At 39.8% G+C, this 21,792-nt stretch overlaps 1 protein-coding gene across 2 annotated transcripts in view; it reads left to right on the forward strand.

Annotated features, from left to right (window-relative positions):
- khdrbs3 (KH domain containing, RNA binding, signal transduction associated 3) overlaps positions 1–21,792 on the forward strand; it is a 119,636-nt gene that overhangs the window by 46,718 nt on the left and 51,126 nt on the right. For both annotated transcript variants that reach the window (XR_015111152.1, XM_086192841.1), the window contains exons 2-3: positions 3,574–3,692; positions 16,880–16,996. Coding sequence is in view for 1 of the 2 variants with exons in the window: in XM_086192841.1 (XP_086048967.1) it covers positions 3,574–3,692; positions 16,880–16,996 (236 nt within the window). In the remaining variant the exon portion in view is untranslated. The remainder of the gene's footprint in view (positions 1–3,573; positions 3,693–16,879; positions 16,997–21,792) is intronic.

The raw sequence follows: 21,792 nt of genomic DNA on the forward strand, positions 1-21,792 counted from the left end.
AAAAAAAAGAATACAACTGGCACATTGTGCTTGTGTCGGTGATGCATGTTTAAATCTTCTTTTGAGCAGGTGCTAATGACTCGGGGGTGCTTTGCAGTTCACGTCACCACATTTTCTCCCTCATAAACTGCAGCTCAAACAAGATCTTCTGAAAGAACTGTGGTTAGTTAATTCTTGCTGGCTACCATGTTCAGAGGGTGAGCTCATTTGAAGCTGCAGTCTGGCTGCTTGTTACACCTGCTGATTGATTGTTGTGCTCTGTGTAGGTCTATTTGGACTTGAAAAGCAAGATTTTCCCTATGAGCTGTGTGGAAGAATTGTGCTGTAAACCTGAGAAGAGGAAACCATAGATGCAATGCAGCTGAAAGGCAATCTTAGTCTCAATCTCCTCATACATAAGAAGCTGAATGTTTTGAGGACAACGCACCATGGAAGAAGCAATGTCTTGGCATGTTGCTAGGTGATGCACTAATATTAATGCTGTAATTTATTCCTCCCTTAAGATAAACTAGAGCTAATGATATCTCCATCTCACCGACAGTTCAGTTATTCTTTATCCTGGGAAAAACTCATATCAAAGGTTTTAATTGCATTCTGCAGATGAAATGCAGCAGAGCTTTGAGAAGTCACAATTGTGTTCATAGTTTCTAGACTCCGCTGTCAACATGCTTGACTCCTTACTGACTCATTTCAAGTGTAAATTGAAAAAAAAATGTGACGTGGTACATCTCGAATGTGGGAACATGCTTGATTTCAAATATTTACAGAAATGGTAAGTCTTAAAATGGCCGACCAAATGTCCTGTTTTCCCAGGACATGTCCTGTTGTCATGGCCTGTCCTGCCCGTCCTGAGGGTTGTTTTTTTTTTTTTTTTTTTTTTGTCATATTGCAAAATAATTTTCAAACACAAAAGGCATCTTTGAGTAAACTTTGAATATCATTCGAGTATCTCATTGCCAGGCCAAGTGTCCTGGTTTTTCGGTAATCAAAATATGGTCACTCTAGCATGGTGGCCTGATTTAATCATATTGTTTGATTCAAAATATTTTTCACATAAATAAATCAGTGATGGAGGTTGCCCTCTGACTCCCCCCCAAGGCCTCTAGCTTTGAATTTTTGTCAAAGCCCCTGCTCACCTCTCAGCTGCTCTCTCTGCAAAACCATTTTCCGGAAACACAGATGTTATCCACATGATTAAACGTTCTAGGTTACATTTCTAAATACATCAAAGTCTGCCTCCACCACCAGAAGAGGCGTGGTAGCCAATATTTTTGCTAGCCTGCGGCGTGTGAGATTTAGGGTCCTCCCTATCAGTTTTACAAGCACATGAAAGGGACTCATGAAAGGTGCATGTAGTATCTGAACATGTTAATTGGCAGCACTGCTTAAAGTGCTATGGTGATGGATTCTCAGCCAGTAGAAGAAACAAATGATACTGAAGGGACCTCGCAGTCTTTGTCAATAAAAACAGGGTTATTATGTTTACAAAAGAGGGTTGAGCACGTCTGCAAACTAATGCAGAGGGATCAAGAGAAAATGAGCAACAGTCATGTTCATTTGAAAAAATAAAATTCTGTTTTCTTTTATGATATACAGGGGCAGATACAGGAATGAAAAAGTAGGGGGAAAAAAACAAACATTTTCAGAAAAAAATCTTATTTTCATTCTTTCCCAAAGAGAGATGAGAAAATTAATACCCATCCAATTTCTGTGGAGAAAATACTAACTCTGCAGCCCACATCTAATCATTTTTTGCCCCCATCATTTTTCTCAAATGTTTTTATCAATTCATTTCACTTGTGAAGATATTTAAAAACTGAGAGAAGTGAGCAGAGTCCTCATAGCTGTGTGGCACTATCAATTTTTATTTCATGGGTGTTTACCTTGTTAGTCACCCAACTCATTTCAGTCCTAGTTTAAGCTGATGATGAAGCTCGAGACCAGCTCAGCTTTAAAAGGACAAAGAGGGGTCTCCATAGTTCAAAACCATGAGCACTAACAGCTCAAGGACGTTTCCCCAACTGCTCTGTTTGAGCTTGGCCCTAACTGCTAAATTGGTCTTCATGAAGTGGTTCAACATGATATTTGTCATAATAACTTTTTTAAGTGTAACCAAAACTTAATTTAGCTAGTGGCCTACCCCTTGTTAGCTGATACTTTAAGCATTAGTATATCTCACTGCTAACAAGCTCCATTGCTAAATATGTTTTTTTTGTTTTGTTTTCTGAGAATCGTTTCTTAAAAATCTATGATTCCAAAGCTCATAAAACAGAGAACTGTTGCATGGATTGTATTATTTGGAGGGAAAATAACTGATTAATTTTTATTAATTCATTTAAAAAAAAAACATGATGCCAGAAAATCACTATCTCTAGGGAAAAAAAAACTCTGTTCTGCTAAGCTCAGGATACAGTGATGGTGCCCTTGCAAAATATCCATCCATCCATCCATCCATCCATCCATCCATCCATTCATTCATCCGTCCATCCATTTTCTACTGCTTATCCTGTTAAGGGTCGGGGGGGGGGGAACTATCCCAGCTGCCTTCAGGCAAAAGACGGGGTTCACCCTGGACGGGTCGCCAGTCCATGGCAGGGCCAACACATAGAGACAGACAACCATTGGCTCTCCCAGCCACGCCTACGGTCAATTTAGAGTCTGGATTAACCTGGTCCCTCTTGATGTCTTTGGACTGTGGAGGAAGCTGGAGTACCAGAGAGAACCCAGCAGGAACAGTGAGAACATGGAGACTCACCCAAAAAGACCCTGTGCTCCAGCCAGGGCTTGAACCCGGAACATTCTTACTGTGAGGCGACATTACTAACTACTGTGCCACCATGTTGCCCCATTGCAAAATATCATTGATTTAAAACCATGTTCTACTCAGGAAACTTGTGTTTTTGTTTGGGTTTTTTTGCATACATTTACTATTCTCCCATATAGTCTAGCTGTTCTGCCACATCTTCATCCACACTTGCCATTTGCAGAGCACACTTGATGATAATAAGAGGAAAGACCCTTGACATGACACCTGCTCTTATGTCTGTGTCCCCTGAAGCTTGCTAGTTGTCATTTTGTATTTTAATTTTGTACCAGAAGTTTAAAAATGAAATGTTCAATTGGGTCTTACAAAAAGGTAGGTGCTCCTCATCTCAGTCTTGAAGAAACTAACCTGTAATCCAAAGACTTGTACTGTTTAACAGCAGACATTTGGACGTGTCTCAGTAGAAAAACACAGGTGTTACTAATATTGTTAGCAATGACAGTGTTCCACTTAGGTGACCCATTAAGCCGTGGCAGTGTGACATTGAGGCAGCAAGAAGAATACCTGGACCCTGAAATCAAAGCAGCTAAACAGAATCCAGACATCATTATTTCCATTCTTGCAACTGCTTTTATTCCTTGCTGTTAGGAGTTAAAGTGGTGTGTGTGTGAAAAGGCCCATCAATAATGAGGATAATGGTTGTCTGCAGTCCCACCAGGGACCAGTTGTGAACATTTTCCTTCAGTTACATCTGTATATTTCCTTCTTGCCAACACTGATTCATTACTTTTCTTCTCCCTTGTTTGTAGAGATTGAAAAAATTCAGAAAGATGAGGGGAAGGAAGAGGAGAAGTTCATTGACGTCGTCATCAACAAGAACATGAAACTGGGCCAGAAAGTTTTAATACCAGTCAAGCAGTTTCCTAAAGTAAGTGCCATAATATCACCACCCGAGACATCTCCAAGAATGTGATGTGCACAGATAGAGAATTTTAGATGGAGTTATTTATAGATAATGAAGCCAACTTGTTCTGATTTTGATTTCAGTTCCTTACAACTGCCACTTGACAGTTTTTGTTGATGTTTTATGTTATTAGATGTAGCATATATCCGAAAGACAGCGTGGAGGCAGATTTTGTGCTGACAGAACTGGAGTAGAACTATATTAGGGATGTTGCTTCCTTTCTGAAGAACTGTTGAAGCTTTTGAAGTATTACAAGTATCATTTTCCTCTCATCCTCACACATTTCTCTATTACAGTAACCTTGGTCAATGTCACATGGTGTCTCAGTAAATTAATTTGTCTGGATATTTATGAATGTTTGATGAGAATAATGACATCAACATGGATTTGTTATTGATGAATAAAGGTACTATCTCTGAGAACCATTTCCCCCTCAAAATGAAAAAGAAAAAGCCATAGAATCTGAGAATAGCAACTTCCAGGGCTAGAAAAGTTGTTCAAAAAAATTAACAAAAGCTAGGATTTTTAAAAAAAAAATTTTAGGAAATGGAAATTTTGCTGCAAATACCTCTTAGACTAGAATATATGTGGTTTAGTTAGGATGAAGATTACGCAGATGTTGTTTACCAAAACACCACAGACTCCAGTCTCAACCCTCTCAATATTTTATAGAACTCGTTATGCAGATTTATTTTGAGATGTCCATTTTGTACACATGGTGGCCTCACGTATGAGGCCCTCAACTGGCTTAACCCTAAATCCAGACGTCATTTTCATTGGTTCTTGTTTCTTTTTAAATGTATCTATTCAAACATCCCACCATATTTAAAACAGTTCCTGGTCCAGTATACATCTTCGCATCCTCTTAGACATCTGACATAACCATTTTTCACAGTCCCTAAGATTCATAAAGAGACAGGTCGTAGGTCATTCAAATACAAGGCGCCATCTGATTGGAATAATCTGCCCTCCTTTTGAAAGTCCGTCAATTCTTTTTATATCTTCAGATCAAATTTATTTTCCCACTTAAGAACAAGCTGTTCTTGTTTTTGAATTTTTTTATGGTATTTTTTTTTAAAGCCCAATTGTATTTTGATGCTCCTGTTATTATGACCTATTGCCTTGTAATTTAGGAATATGTGAATATATACAGTATATGTATGCGTGCATATACATACAGTATATTTTGCATTGTTCCCGGTTTCTTTACTTTGATAGTTACCTATTATTTGAGAGCTTGTGCAGAGGTGGGTGGGGTTGTGGTAGAGCAGTATGTTGTGTCTGTTGTTTATTATTGTCATGATTTGTATGTATGTATGCATTGTATTTACGTTTGGTGTGTCTGTGTTGGGACCCCCTTGAAAAGGAGATGCTGCATCTCAAGGGGCTGTCCTAAATAAATTGAAATTGAAATGAACTGAGGAAAAAAAAAACTCACCAAATTTCCTGTTTATGATGTATCAATCAAACCATTTAGCTTGTTGTTAATTGTAGTTAAATGTATCACTGTCGAATTTTAACAGGGATTTCTGGTTATTTTTCACGCGTGAACAGATGTTTTAAACAATGTATAATATGATCATGAAAATGTTTCTCAAAGGCGTGAGAAAGTCACAGAGATTTATTTGTAAAAATGTTCTTTAGGGCCCAGTAGTAAACACCGTCACACGAGAAATGTATTGCTGAGAGGGTAAGAATGCATTTACTATGTGTCACGTGCTCGGATTTTGTGACAGTCAGCTTCACAGTGACCTCCAGTTTAGGTTTCTCTGAGCTACACCATTGCTGCATTTGAGAACACTTCAGCCTTGCCTGCGACACAAGAAACCTTCACCGGCAGCAGCGTTTATTGTGTATTATCTTGTGCTCTGTGTATGTGGGGATTTCCCGCTGGGAGCATGTTGGGGAGGCCGGTGTAAAAGTGAGAAGGCCACACTTAGAAAGGGACATTACTCAAAGTTTTCACCTCGGCCCTCCAGGGGCAAGGGCAGCAATAACCTGCAGTGTCGGGGAGGAAACATGGCAAAGGAGCCAAACACAGTTGAAAAAAATAAAAATAAAATCAGAAGCTCTAGAGATATCTTTTGCTTTAGTGCTCTGCTCAATATCGTGCTGATTAGAACTTTAATGACACACATATTAAATAATACCAGTGCTGCTTTAACTCGAAGGGCGTATTATTCAGCAATATGCCTGCTTTTACCATAGTCCACACCCTGCATTTATTCTAACATTTATGCTAGTTTTGAAGACCCACTGTAGGGCCATATCAACTCCTTGACAATTATTTAATTTAACAGGTTTGTCATTGAACACAAAGTGGGAGAGAAAGAAGGAAACTGAGCCAAGATGTGTGCAGATGATTACAGGCTACTGTAGTTTGTGTCAGTATAAAATAAGGCTGGGTGATATGGGGAAAAAAGAATGTCATCATATTCAGGGCCCTTTTTTCAATATTAATATACTGTATATCATACTGTCTTCTGGTATGTAAAATCACTTGTCACCTATCCCAATCAATGATTAAATGGAGATGTAAGGCTTTAACTAGCAGTAATTCCTTTTTTTCAGTTCACATGCTGTATACTTCAAAGTGTACTTTTTAACACTGAAGGGTTTCGGGTGGAAATAACTAGTAAACTGCCAATCCACTTGTACGGTCGACAGAAGTGTTACAGTACAAAATAAAACCTATATGTGTACTCAAAGGTGACTCATTTTGAAGCACTGTTAAAATATCAATGTGTGGCAGTAGTTGAAAATGTTGCCATTTTGACATTGTGCAGTGGAAATCACAAGTTTAGGGCACTTTTTTTATTCACAATAGCAGGAGACTACACACAGACAATAGTCAGTCCCTAATGAACAATCAGTGGTAATAGCAGGAACGGTAAAGTGTTGTGCAGTTAAAGGACAAACAGCGAGCGTATGATGTCAATGCAATGTGTGTTCCTCATAGAAATAGTGTAAAATCAGTTCTACTTTTCTAAACAGGAGAAAACTAGCCAGTAAACTCTTTCAAAAAATATGAATATGTCAGTATGTGTATTGGGTTGGTTGAGTATATTCATAGAACAGAACAGGAGTACACAATTCACTTAAGTACTTTGCTGTGAGTTTCCTTCGTGTGTGTTCCTGACTTTACAATGGGGGATCCTATTCTCAGCAGGTCAAATAACTCCTCTGCTGAGTTCTGTGGGCATAATTCTGTTCTGTTGCATTCAGCAGGATGGCAGCACATTTCTTAATTTAAAAAAACAAAAACAAAATCATGGTATTATTCACATTAATATCAATATTCTGTTACTCAGTTGTCTTGTTTTTGGAGATAATTCTGTTTGGACGAAAGTGGATCAATGCACTGCATAACCACATGTGTATTATTAATCACTCAATCTGAAATTATATCTGAAAAGTATTGCTGTGGAGCTCCCAGGGAGATGTATTGTATGTATGTCGTGGAGGCTGATTCGTGTCTCTGAGGTTCACAGCTAAACAGATTTGCTTTGACAGATTTGATAAGTAGAGCCACTAATACGCTGTTTAGAGCTCCAACAAACCACTAAGGAAGACAAATTCAATTTGTTCTATTTGTCAGGTAGCAATGGCAAGAGTGATGCGTCTGACTTGAATGGGTTTTCTTCTGAGCTGCAGACTTCACCTTTTGGCTTGTGGCATTGAAGTGGCACAGCCACACACAGCGTGTGTATTGAGATTAAATTCATCCTGTGCAAACTTCTTTATCTTTATTGTAGCCTACTCAGATATAGAATGAAATGTAACAAAACAAAAGCTGACAGACATCAACTTTGGAAAACAGAAATCTTTCATGAATGTGACCTGGATGTGAACACAACCAACTTATTTTCCATTGTTGAGTGATGTCACATAAACATCCATCCATCCATCCATTTTCTTCCGCTTATCCTGGGCCACGTGAGGGCTGAATCCTATCCCAGTGGCTTTCGGGCGAGAGGCAGTACATCCTGGACAGGTTGCCAGTCCATCACAGGACCAACACATACAGACAGACAACCATTCACCCTCACATTCATATCTACGGTCAACTTAGAGTATCAATCAGCCTAGTCCCCAATTGCATGTCTTTGGACGGTGGGAGGAAGCCGGAGTACCGGAGAGAACCCACGTAGGCACAGGGAGAACATGGAGACTCACACAGAAAGATCCTGTGACTCGAACCCAGAACCTTCTTACTGTGAAGCAGCAGTGCTGACCACTGCACTAAACAGTATTACAATAATAACACTGCTCTTGAGTGTAGGTGTGGCTGTGAGTGTGAATGGTTGTCTGTCTCTATGTGTTGGCCCTGTGATGGACTTGCGACTTCTCCAGGGTGAACCCGCCTCTCACTCGAAGGCAGCTGGGATAGGCTCCAGCCCCCCCGTGACCCTTAACAAGATAAGCAGAAGAAAATGGATGGATGGATGGATGGAGTCTGAACAATGTTTTATTTTGAAAAATGACCGACTTCTCTCCATTGAATCCATCTATGACTCACTCTTGACGCTTGTCTTAACTCTTGTCTCGGTCACGTTATATGTCACTGCTAAAATTAAACCCACAAACTTGCAAAATGAGTAAAAACACAAATTTCTTTGGAAAACTTATTTTCAAAGGAGAAAATGCCCAGTGAGGAGACAGAAGAAGAGTGTTGAGCAGTGCAGGAGTGAAATTTGGTTATTAGTTATAATTAATAATCAACAAAGTTGATGAAAATTGCTCTCAAAAATTATTAAATCTTATTAATCAAAATTAATAATAAAACGGGGCACCACCAAAAAAATCTGACCGATAACCAAATAGTCTGATCTACTGCAGGTGGAAAATCACAGTTCACCTAAGTGTGATAAGACAAGCAAACAGTGGTAACAACAATGCAAACGATATTTGAACAATACTGATAATAGCAGCTGTGGACGTGGTTATCCGTATAACAACAAGCAAACAGTTCAAAACACTCTAATCATGAAAATCTGCCCAGAGCTACAAACCTCTTACTGTTGTGCAGGTGAAGCAATAAGTTTGGTCCATCCTTGGTGTCCTCCGTGGTTCTCTGTGGCTTCCGTGTCTTCCTGGCGGGATGGTTGGTCTCCAGCGAGGTGGGGAATTAGGGATCGGCTTTACAGAAGCGAAGTCCTGGTTATAATTCTTCTACTTGAAACAGGTAGAGCTCTGTTGGCTACCACGTTTCGCATCCAGTCAAGAGGGTCACTCTGTGGTCTCGGACCATGATATACTAGAGACTGAGCCAAAGTGACAGCAGAATACCCTGAGTTTGTCTCAACAGCACTAAAAACCCTGTTGCCATTTCCTTCATCTTATTTGCGTGAAATGGGGTTTGCTGCAGTGACAGCAAACAAAACGAAATTGCAGGAGTAGACTGGACATAAGCAAAACACTTCGGGTGTCATTGTCTCTCATCAGTCCTAGATGGGACCGTCTCGTTGCAGAAGAACAAGCTCAGGCTCCCGCTGATTCAGCATTGTAGTGAGATGTATTTTTCATGCACTTTATAATTTTTAATGTGGTGTATCTTATTTTGAAGGCGTGTTGAAACGTTACCTTAGCAACCAGAATGGCAAGGGGCAGAGAGAACATGTTATGTTGTTGCATCAGAATTACCCTTACCCTTACTGGAATTACCTTCTCGCTGTCCAACTGCACTATTAATGGGAATAAACAATTTCCATAACTTTAAATTAAATTCTATTATCAAGTAAGGGATAATGAACTCGTAGGTGTGTATACAGTATATAGTTTTGGATGGCCAAGTGGTTACCTCTGCGAAGTACATCCAAAACTGTATATATGTACAACTATGAGTTGATCATCCAGCTTATACCACAGTCATGATACAGTTAAAAGAATTACATGAGTTATTTTAACAGCTGTATTAAGGAGGTTGCCAAAATCGCTGGTCAAATGTTTAATGTGTTTTGTCTTCCGGGAACGAGTTCCAGCTGCTTGCTGTCTTGAAATGCTGTTAGCTGCCTTGAGAGATTCTGTTGAAATTTCCATACGTATGTAACACCCGTCTCATGAACCTATGGGGCGGGACCTGGGTTACTCTTATGATATTCCCTTGAATATTTTGCTTAATAACTAAGGTATAGACTGGGTAAATAAAACCACACACAATAGCCTTTAAATGCAACAACTCTTTTAGTAGAGGTTTTTTTTAGAGTTCAGACTAAATTAAAAAAAAAAACAAACAAACTATGAAATAATCACTTGGGTTCAGTGATAATAAATGTAACAATTAACAGAAATTTCACCCTTTTAAATCACTTTAGACACCGTAAATCACTGGTTACTCACACCAGATATCAGGAAACACAAAGCAAGCCAATATTGCAATAAACCCCCACACACACTTTCACACACACACACACACACACCACAGTCCACAACAGTCTGGGAAAAGCTAACCCCAAAACCCCGTTGCAGGCCTGTTTCGTTGCTCGTGTGCGTTGAGGCCTAAAACTCACTGGCCGTTTCACTCTCCGGAAGCAGAATAAAAGCACGTGCACTTTAGCAGTTACTCACGGTTACCGACAGCAGTCAATGGCTCCCAACTGGCCGTGGGGAAACCGAGGGGAATGGCGGGAAATGGCGGCTCTCCGTCGTTGCCAGCCAAGGCCCACAGTCCGCTCCTAGACGATTCCGTTCGACAGCTCTCGTCCACACCGGCAGGGCGCAAATCCTCCCAACAAGGCACAAAAGTCTATTTTATTAGGTGACTGTCCGTACACCTTAAAATTAAAACTTTCGGCCACAAAAATAAAATCTCAAGACTTCGACGCGGTTGGGCTAAGTCGCGTCTCTCTGTATCTTTTCTTCTCGAAAAACTCCGACGCAGCTTTGCTAGCTCGCGTCCCTCTGTCTCTTTTCCCTGGACAAATCTCAGATGCAGTTTGGCTAGCTCGCGTCTCAAACTCTCTTCCCCTTTCTTCTACTTCTTCGGCAAATCAACACCGTCTAGAGCCCGCCCACTCACGCCAAACTGCTCACGCTATTGGCCAGAGTCTCTGAACTTCGCACTTAAGTCAATCACAGCAAAGGCTTTTGTGATTGACACCTCTTAAACAAGTGATATTGCATACATAACATCACGTAATTACACTTAGAGAAATAATAAAAAAATATGTCTCAGTTGAACTTAACTCTTTCTTCTTTTATCTGACATGACATGAACTTATACCTTTTTAACACATATCTCTTTTAGATTTTTTTAACTCTTTTTTAAATCGTATTTTAACGATATTTATGCTTTTTCAATACACCAATACACAATGAACCTTCCATGAATTATGAACTCATACATTACATTGTTATCAAAATACAGATACACCCATTACGTTAGCAAGTGCTACACGTAGTAGACAGAGTAGTAGTACTAACAGGTACAAAGTAGATTTGAGCTTGTTAAATTATGGAAAAATGTGCAAACTTAAACTAATAGTTGCTGCACACTGAAATTTGTGCTGCTTCTTTTGTTTTTCATGATTCATGGAGTCAATTTCTGGACATTTTATAAACCAAAAAAATAATCAGCAAATTGTGAAATAAATGGATGAGTTGCAGTGCTTCTGATCACCCTAAAAATGAACTTAAGGGGAAAAAAAACAGCCTGAATCTGAATACAACCCAGTTGGTTTGAAAACACTGTTGAATTCAAAATGATGTCCATCCATCCATCCATCCATCCATCCATCCATCCATTTTCTACTGCTTATCCTGTTAAGGGTCGTGGGGGGTGGAGTCTATCCCAGCAGCCTTCAGGTGAGAGGCGGGGTTCACCCTGGACAGGTCGCCAGTCCATCACAGAGCCATCACATAGAGACAGACAACCATTCACACTCACAGCCACTGTCATTTTGGAATATTCAATTAGCCTAGTCCCCATTTTCCTGTCTTTGGACGGTGGGAGGAAGCTGGAGTACCAGAGAGAACCCACACAGGCACAGGGAGAACATGGAGACTCCACACATTAAGACCCTGTGCTCCAGCCGGGACTCAAACCCGAAAGTTCCTGTTGTGAGACGACAGCCTTGACCACTGCACCGCCGTGCCGTCAAAATGATGTATGAATCTGTATTATATGTAATATCACACTCAGTAAAGAACTACAAATATCCCACATCATGAGCAAGGATCAGGGGCATCATTTGTAAAGCTGGGCAGGAAAGCTGACTGCTGATGCACACAAAAATATCCCGATATATAAAGTAGTGCATATGCATGTCATACTGCCTTTATAAATCACAGTCTACCTGAAAATGTAAACACGTGAAATCTGCTTCACATCCTGCCCTCGACACTCCCACATTCAACCTTAGATGATCGATGTAAAGCAGCTGGAGAATACTGAATGAATGAAAAGAGGCGGTCGATCAACAACTGCTGGAAAGAGCCAGAAATGTGGACCATGCATCAATGCATGAGTGTCAGTGTAGTGGTCATAAGTTTAGGGGAATCGGACTGATGACATCCCAATGTAACAACATGACTGCATCAATCCCGTTATTTAGAAATGGAGGTTTGATGCTATCCATTTTTTTCATTTAAGTTTTCTAGTGGTTAACTTGGCTGCCCTGTGACAAGAAGATTAGGAGTGTCATGATGAAAAGCTGTTATCAGCTTTATTTACACACTTCGTAGGCAACACACTTTATAGGTGACACACTTCGTTGGCGACACAATTCAGGCACGTGTGGTGAGGAGTGTGTGGTGATGCCATGTTAGGTCTGGTGCATCTGACAGAACATGATCAATGCAGCGATTTTATGCACTAAAACTTCATGAAAACTACAATGGTACTTGGTGATGCCCACAAAATTGGACAATATTATTAAAAGGTATTGAAGGGCTGGGCTGTAGTTCTTTAATAATATCACAATGAGCACCATCTAGTGGTAGTGACAGCAAAAGAGACCTAGAGCAGACTTTTACCAAGAACCAGATGTACTATTTATCATATCATTTCAAATCCAACTGTGTTTATGGAGCCGTTTACTACAGCAAACTATAAATGCATGTGCCAGTTTCCCTCGTCTGCATAATGTTTGTACGCATGGGTCAGAGCTCCCCTGTAGGACTGCACATTTTGCCGTCAAGTTAGATCTTTATAAATATTTTGATAATATTTTATTTTATGAGAATTTTTATATAATATTTTTTTTTTTTATAAAGTTTGTGTTGAATCTTTTTTCTGTGTTTATGCAGCGTTTATAAATGAGGCCCCAGAGCCCCTCTTAAAATTTGTAGGATCTGTTGGCCCTCTAACGGAGACCATCTTTGGTCAGAAAACTCTGCATGGCCATTAGTGAGCAGCAAGGAGAGCCACTGGTTTATTTCCAGTTTGGACTGTGGCTTTTCTCTGTGCTCGGAGCAGTGATTTATGCCTCTGCTGTTGGTGCTGTCCTGCTGTCCTCAGCGTAATCACTCTGCTGTCTCTCTTTGATCACACCTTTCACTAAGGCTCGCACTATTGCATTCAGCAGATGATGAAACGATCTCGCCGCTGCCACCCCTCCCCCCTGCTTCAAGTTAAGTGTGATAAAATACATCCTTTCCTCACTTACATGTATGTCCACCATTTTTTTCCCTTCCACTTCCAAACTGGATGGTTTCATATGTAAATATGATTTTTTTTTCATTTCATTTCATTTATTTTTCATGCACCTAAAAGACAGAGCAGCAAGAGGTGACTTGTGATTAAACACATCAGCTTTTATTCTGGTGATTACAGGCACCCGCAGCCCAATCCGCTCTCATGGTGTAATGACATGAGCCAGCACGGGAGTCCAGGCAGGTTTCTGTCACTCACATAATCCCTCAGGATAACGAAAGCATTAGCAAATCCCCAAAGCATCTATCACTGCAGGAATCAAACAGATTTTGACATCTGATAAACAGCAGGGACCACAGTTATGCATTCAGTGAGACTTCTATATGTGGATGACCATCCATATGAGATGAAGGTGTGTCTCTCCAAACATATCCACCAACCACCGATGTATTCAGATATCTCTCTGAAATTTACTGGCACTGGTGGCACAGCAGTGCAGTGGTCAGCACCATCGCCTCACAGTAAGAGGTTTCTGGGTTTGAGCTCGGGAACGAGATCTTTCTGGGTGAGTCTCCATGTTCCCCCTGTTCCTGTGTGGGTTCTCTCTGGTACTCCACCTTCCTCCCACAGTCCAAAGACATCAAGAGGGGACGAGGCTGATTGATACTCTAAATTGACCGTAGGTGTGGCTGGGAGTGTGAATGGTTGTCTGTCTATATGTTGGCACTGCGATGGACTGGCGACCTGTCCAGGGGGAACCCCTCCTCTCGCCGTAGATGCTGGGATAGGCTCCACCCCCCCCGCGACCCTTAAGAGGATAAGTGGACGAAAATGGATGGATGGATGGAATTTTCTGGCATTGGTGTTACAAATATTAAAAAGTCTAAAGTATTTACATTCAGACACAAACAAAGGCTGTTACATCACTAACAATCTTTGTTGTATGAGGACACACAGACAAATTCATGTGACAGCCCACACCAATTTTCAATTGCCAGGAAGGTGCAATATTTATTACAACCCAATTTTATGTCAAAATATGATTTTGAATTAAATATTATGGGTCCAAAGACGAAAGAAAACATCTTTATTTTATACTGATTCACACAAAAATCACACCTTCAGCAGCGACATATATTTAGCTTGAAGCTATTAGCGGCTGATGGCTTATTCCAGCTACAGCAAAACAACAGCAACTCTCAAGTGCATCATCCAGGAAAATCCACATGTACTTTATCCAGCCATACTCTCAGTAATTCACTCACACTTTGATTTGACCTCAAAGCAAGCATACCAAAACACTTCCATTTCAGTGAAATAAATCCCTTTGTGAGCTCAAGACACACTTTTTTTTTTTTTGCACTTTAAAGGCAAAACACACATTTTTGAATGTGTCATCAATGTAAAGTGAAAGCAGTGTTTCAAGGCACCAATTTATGTCAGATGATTCAAAATTAGTTTGTTGTTTCGGCATTTACACCAAAATATCAAACAGCATTCGAATAAAGACGTCCTCACAAACATCCTGGACACTGTATCCAGTGCCCAACCTGGAATGGCTGCACAGCATGTATGGAAACGCTGCAAGAGACGTGGGATGTGTGATCTGGCTCTGAAGGGTGCTAAGTGATCAAAGCTCTATTAAGCCGCAATGATGGATGTGCAAGACATCAGTTAAACTCAGAACATTAAAACAGCTTCCAACAGCCTTTGGTCACCAGTAGTGCTGTCAACTTCCTTCATCTTTGTGTAAACTTGAATTCATGAGAGACAGGACACATCTTGTTTGCTTAGACAGTGTTAAATAGATTTATCTGGACCATCCATCCATCCATTTTCTACCACTTATCCTGTTAGGGTTGCGGGGGGGAGCCCATCCCAGCTGCCCTTGGCGAGAGCCGGTTTACGCCCTGGATGGGTCATTATCTGGACACAGTTTTGATATTCTTGGAGTTAATGAGTGAACGAATTTCACCAGGTTTGCATCCAAGTTGGTCTTTTTGATAACCTGTGCAGGAGGCTATGTACTCTTGATGGCACAGAATTAGCACAGTGGTGCAAGGCTGACTTCGGTCTCTCTTTATCACCACCAAGTGAAGGGACTGGGTGTAATTATCAAAGCTGAAGGAAGATACAGTACCTACCAGAGTTCAGCCTAATCAGGATAAAAAGCCAACAGTCAGTTACTGCACTAGAACCAATCACTAAAGCTTGCCTCTCAAATCCCTCACCCAGGAATTGGCAGAAGCCTCCTAATAAGCACTCGCTCTCTGAACAAAAGGCAGGAGAGATATAGGTGAGGTGTAGAACAAAACTGGCTCTTTCTTTTACCTCCTCCTAGTTAATTGATGGCCCAGATAGCTGAGGGAGACAGCTGTATAACTCACTGTTAAAGGAAAACATGAAGAGGAGGAGAAAGGCATCGCTCTCCTTTTGTCTCGCTGACCATCCCCAGCTACGGGAAGGATTGTGTTTAACCCATGTTAAGGCTCTGGGACTTTGATGGGTGTCTGTACTCAGTATTGCTCAATACAGTAATGCATAACATTTGGGTTTTAATGCTAAAAACACTATGACCTTGGGAAGTAAACTAAGCTACTAAACCTTATGGTGACACGCCAGAGGTCATTCTTTTATGATATATTGGCCCATGTATGCACAAATGTAATTCAACAATTAACTGATTATTTTTCTTATTGAAGTCAAATTAATTGTATAATTGATTTCTGTCATTTTATGGGAAAAACATATCAAATCTTTTTGTAATTTATATCAGAACACAAAGAGTCTTTGGGTTTTGGACTATTGATGGACAACAGAAGCAATTTTTTCACAAACAATAACTTTGGGTCCTAGGAAATACATACAATTTTACAAAATTTCTGTCTCAGTTTTAAAGTCTGTAGTCAATTATTAGTCTAAAAGATGTATTAATTAATGGTGCAAATGATAATCTTATAAATTGTTGATGACAATATCCAGTAGTTGCAACCTTAGAAATATCAAAACGAGTTCAGAAAAGTGTTTAAGGGGTGAGACCTAAGAGGTAACGATTTTTCGATGTTTTTAACAACTCAGTGACTGCTTTCTTCGCTCTCATTTCTGCATATATATATTTGCACCGGGATTAGGTTATGCTTCACTGCCATCCTTATTAGAAGTATTGAAAAATGTACAAGGCTGATATGAAATTCTATCAATGTAGTAAATAATATGGTTGCTTCTTTTGCTCACTTTGTCACCAACGCTTGCAAACCACAGCTACACTACTCCTACTGCTGGTAAATTTTCTATTTTCAGAGAGATACCCAGTCACTAAGCATCTTTATATCACAAAGGATCAAAAAGTAACAAAGTGAGTTATCTCAAAATTGTTTCTATACTGATGCTAGCAAGACATGGGCAGAAAACAAAAAAAAAAACGTCTGACAAGTTTTATTAGCTTCAATCAAGAGCTAGTGTTGGTTAAGCCATGTGTGATTGACTTAAGGAACGTCTTTGCTCTTTATCTCAAACACACAGATGCTTGATTGATCCACACTCGCTCTCTCTCTTGCAGTTTAACTTTGTCGGCAAACTCCTCGGACCACGTGGGAACTCGTTAAAAAGACTACAGGAGGACACACTCACGAAGATGTCGATTCTGGGAAAAGGGTCCATGAGAGACAAAGACAAGGTAACAGTACTCTGAAATCCTTTCATTCTTGCCAGCTTGTGTTGCTCAGTCTTCTGTTTTCACAACACGGACAAAGCCATCACAGATATTTTGAGATCTTTTTCATTAAATTATTTCGGGACAAAAATAAATCCTTGACTGAGAACGACTCTGTGCTTTACCAGTCCTCAGTATTTTTAGCCCCCCAAAAAACAACAGAAAAAAAAAACAATTTGTTGGATAAGTGACAGTAGACAGTAACATGCATGAAGCAGAATCCTCAATGAATAGCTGAGCTGCATCTAAAAAATAATTTCATTATCCACCCTTTCTTGTTTTATAAAAATATCAACAAATAGGGAAAAAACAATTCCAAATGCATATTAGTTTGTCAAAGAAAACCGGTCAATTTGTATTTTTGCTTAGAAAAAATACTTTTAAGAGTATTCCCTCTTAAATATATGATCCCTTTGAGTGGATTTCACGTGCTGAAATTCTATTATAGTGTTTTTTCTCCATTACAGTCAGGCAACTGATGATCCGAGTGGCTGTTTGTCTAATATTAAATCAGCGAGAGCAGATCACTCCAGCAAGTAAGACCTCAGTTGATTGACAGCTGGAGGGTCACATTGACTGCATGCCGCTTTGAAAAACAGCTTCATCTTGAAAACACATTTCAAATGTTTATGGAAATTCCAAGGATCTTGGGAGATGCAAAACATCATTCCCTGTAAATAGAATACACACATGCAGACTGTGGGCACAACACCACTATCTGGATTTATGTTTCTGTTTTCATACACACTCTGTAAGGGAAACACTGATTTGGACATCAGTATATATAGATAAATGGAAAGTTCATGATAAAGTATTGAGGAGGCTATAACTTGGAATTAATAACACAATCCAGTTTAACAACGCCCATTTTTCAATGATGGTGTGGGTACAGAAGGATATAAATGGCTCTCACTGCAGCTCGGCAGCAGAATTGATTGTGGATTTGGTTAACTGGGAATAAATTGACTTGCTAGTCTGTGTCCCTGTGATTTGTTGGCAGCGACGGCTCTCGTTATCATACAGCACATTCTTTTTGATTGCAGAGATCAATAGTCTGTGATGGCCGACACCTGTCGAGCACCCGGAGAAAAGATCAGTCATGGAGATGTGCTGACCGGTGCAGCCTGCATCTGTCTCACAAACCTGCTACACAATTTATGACTGACAGCTTTCTGTTGGAGAGAGCTGTGCAGCCTTACTGCTGCTGCTGCTGCAGCTGCTGCTGCTGCTTTTTTTGAAGAGAAAGAGGGATTCGCTCCTGCTGCTATCTTGAGCTTCCTGTTCTGAGCTGCACTGAATATGCTGTAACAGTTTCCAGCACTTGAGATTCCTGGTGTAGGTCAGGGGGACGGGCCGCCGTGGAGGAAAAACATAGGTCTCCTCTCACGCAAAGCTCCTTCAAGATGAGTAAAAATAAACCTGTCTCTGTGTTTTCACAGAGGGTCTGAGTGAGACTCCACTGCCTTTGAAGATATATATTTTTTCTATTTATATTGATATTATATTTATATACTTATACTGATCAAAGTATTCTTGTAGTACAGTAAACCCTGTGGAACACACAAGATAAAAATGTACTTGCTGGTCAGAAAATGATGTATATCAGGTTTCAATGTAGAGATTATTATCATATCATTTTCAATTGCACACTCAGAAAAATGGGGCGCTTTTACTTGCCCTTATGTACATAATTAAGTAGCAAAGTAAAAATGAATTTATCTTAGGTAATACTGATTCAGCTAAATTTTTCATCTTTTTAATCTTAATTTATTTATTTATTAATTTAACCTGGTTAAATAAATGTTAAATAAATACATCTGAATAAAGTTTCAGAACATAAATGTAAATCATGAATATGGATGGGTAAAAATGTCTTATATTTTAAAAAATACCTTTGCTTCATACAATTAAAATCCATTTTAACAAAAATCAAATATGTTTGAACTCTTTAGTTTTACATTCCAGCTTTGTGTTATTTTTCTGCTCAAACAGTTTTAAAACATAGGGAAATAAAATGCAATTCAGGTTATGAAAGACAAACATCAGTATTGAAGCAATAAAAGTATCAAGATTTAATACTCAGATCTAAGATTCTATAGAAGAAGTTTTGTTTCATGTTATTGACATGTCGATCAATTACTTAGTCAAATTTGATTTACAAAATAAAATAAAATAAAATCTCAAATCAGAATTTGCCTCGAGGGACTTTACAATCTGTATACAGTGTGACATCCTCAGTCCTTAGACCCTCCATCAGGGTGAGGAAAAATGTTCTTTTGAAAACCCGTTTTAATGGTGAAGAAAGGCAGAAACCTCAAGGAGAACCATAGAGGAGGGAACCTTCCCACACGATGGACTGTCAAACAAGAAGTGTCACGAGGCAAGGTTCAAAAGCATAAAGATGATTTTGGATTCGTATTAATCCATTCATCAAAAAACACTGTTAACGGCAGTATCTATTTCCACAATGTTTTTCAGAATCAAACACTTTATAATCAAGCTATGAATGACATATGAACAAAGTGCATTGTAAACATCGTCAGAGTAATAAAATGCAGTGTTTGGTACTGCTGAGGTGAATATTTATGGCTCAGATGATGAGGACAAAACTCAGCTGGGATATGTTAATGAATCAAATGGAGAAGCTTTCAGTTCAACATTGTAAGAAATAAACCATCAAATCAATATCATGTTAACAACTTGTCCAAGTGAGCTGATCACCTTATTAGCCCTGGCATTTTACTTTCTCCAGGTCAATCAAGCAATCCTTGAGGATGTGTTGTGTTGCCTGTGCAAGAAGATTCCTTCATAGACTTATGCGGTCCTTGTTAAACAATTTAAACACATAGCAAAAAAAAATGTATGCACTGTGGGGGATGAAGGCAATCTGACACTACCTGCTACAGCCCCAGATACGGGGAAAGGGAAAAAATAATCGCTGAATGGTTTAGGAGTGCATCTAAAGCATCCTAATCTCAAAGTATGATTCAGTTGCAAGCGGCAAGGTGCTGTTTTCTGTCTCTTTTAATTAATCATTGAGGGGTTTTTGTGTATCCGAATGTTACAGCGTGGAAAGCTGATGCTGGAATGACCTATTTGCAATACGAAAATGCGGTGCAGCAGTGACTTTGACGGCGGGGGGCATGGGGACGTCTGGCATCAGTCTCCAGATCATTTGCCAGGAGATTACAGATATCGGTTACCTCCTGGTGGGATAAGCAAAGCATACAACAGTGCTCGTTTTTAGTGAAGGGCAGGCGTGGGGGCCTCGGAGCCTCTGCCTGCACCATCCTCCAGCCTTCCATCCCATCAAAAGCTAATTTGACAGTGTAAACTGGTAACATAAGAGCAAATATCCTGATATTTTGTTTTAGTAATGTTTCCGACAAGTCTTGTAATGACTCTGCAGGAAAGATGATCGATTAGTGATCAACAAGTTTTGTTAGACACACCCAACCTGAAAAGTCTCTGAAAACAAATGTTTTGAAAGACATTTGCATATATAAGTGTAAACTTCCTGCAAGTTAGTTGTTGCACTTTTTCAGTTAACTCATGAACCTTTGAGTGGAAATTCTGTCTGCAGAGTACAGAACTGTTCTTGCCTGTACCTCAAGTTTTGAGTGTAAATTGTACACAGACGAGCACAAGTACGTTTTCTATTTAAACACAGGTGCTGGGCAAGAAAATGACAATTGTGTCGAATGAAACTAGCACTGACACCTGCTATGGGCCTTGCAACGTGTGTAAGATAGGGCCCTGAGACCATAGGAAGAGCTGGAACGCTCAAATATTTGCTGCTACATTGATCTTGTGTTGACAATAATGTGAGTGCAGAGAGGTTGAAAGGCACAAAGCTGTTGGAATCCGAGTCTCACCACCTGGTTATTGCGCCTCGATTGTCCTGCTGTTGTCAGAGCACAATGATGTAGAGGCTTCCGTGTTCTGCAACACCTTCTCGTTAGCACTGTGATTAACCCATCCATTTTCCTCCTTAGGGAGCTGTACTCTTTCTTTAATCTTCTTTAATTTCAGATGCTGCCAAAGTCAATCACACCGTCTTTGTTTCAGTGAATCCTGTCTTTCATGGTGAGCTGCACAACTTCATTCACAGACATCCATATGGGGCTGTATGAACTGCTCCCCATCCAAAAATACCATTCTATTTGTGTGTGATCCTCACTTTGGAAAGCTCATCATTATTTGAAGATCTACAGTAGGTAATCTAATTGACATCAGCACATGTACGCTATCACAGGCTTCGCGAGTAATACATGGTCAGTGAATCAATGTCCAGCTCCTGCTTATTTTACGGTTATTATAAATTAAAATAACTGTTTCTTGTAGTTCAAATCATTTCCATGTGCATATATTTTATCGACCTAACCCAGCCCACACTGCATAGCAGGATTCCTTGTGCTTAATCTTCAATGCAGGTGTCTGTGGCGTTAGGCAGATATGAAACAGATGGCACAGCCAGAAGGGTATTCAACTTTTGTGTGTGCATTGAGTGTTTGTTTATTAGAAAGCAGTGGACAATGGAAAACTGCTGTCCTTGTGTCAGATAAAATAGAAGAGATAAGTGGAGGAGCAGTAAACAGATAACACAACTAAATCCATTTTTCCTAAATTGATGTCTGTTGTTGTTGATGATGAGGATGGTGGTGATGATGATGATGATGATGATGATGATGATGATGATGATGATGTTTTGATTGACTGATGTTTTTTTCAAATAATTTGCTGAAAGTAACATTACATTT

Source organism: Aulostomus chinensis, chromosome 22 (genome assembly GCF_037954235.1).
Source record: "Aulostomus chinensis isolate RoL2024-O1b breed Wild chromosome 22, RoL_Achi_v1.0, whole genome shotgun sequence".
Classification (NCBI taxonomy): domain Eukaryota; kingdom Metazoa; phylum Chordata; class Actinopteri; order Syngnathiformes; family Aulostomidae; genus Aulostomus; species Aulostomus chinensis.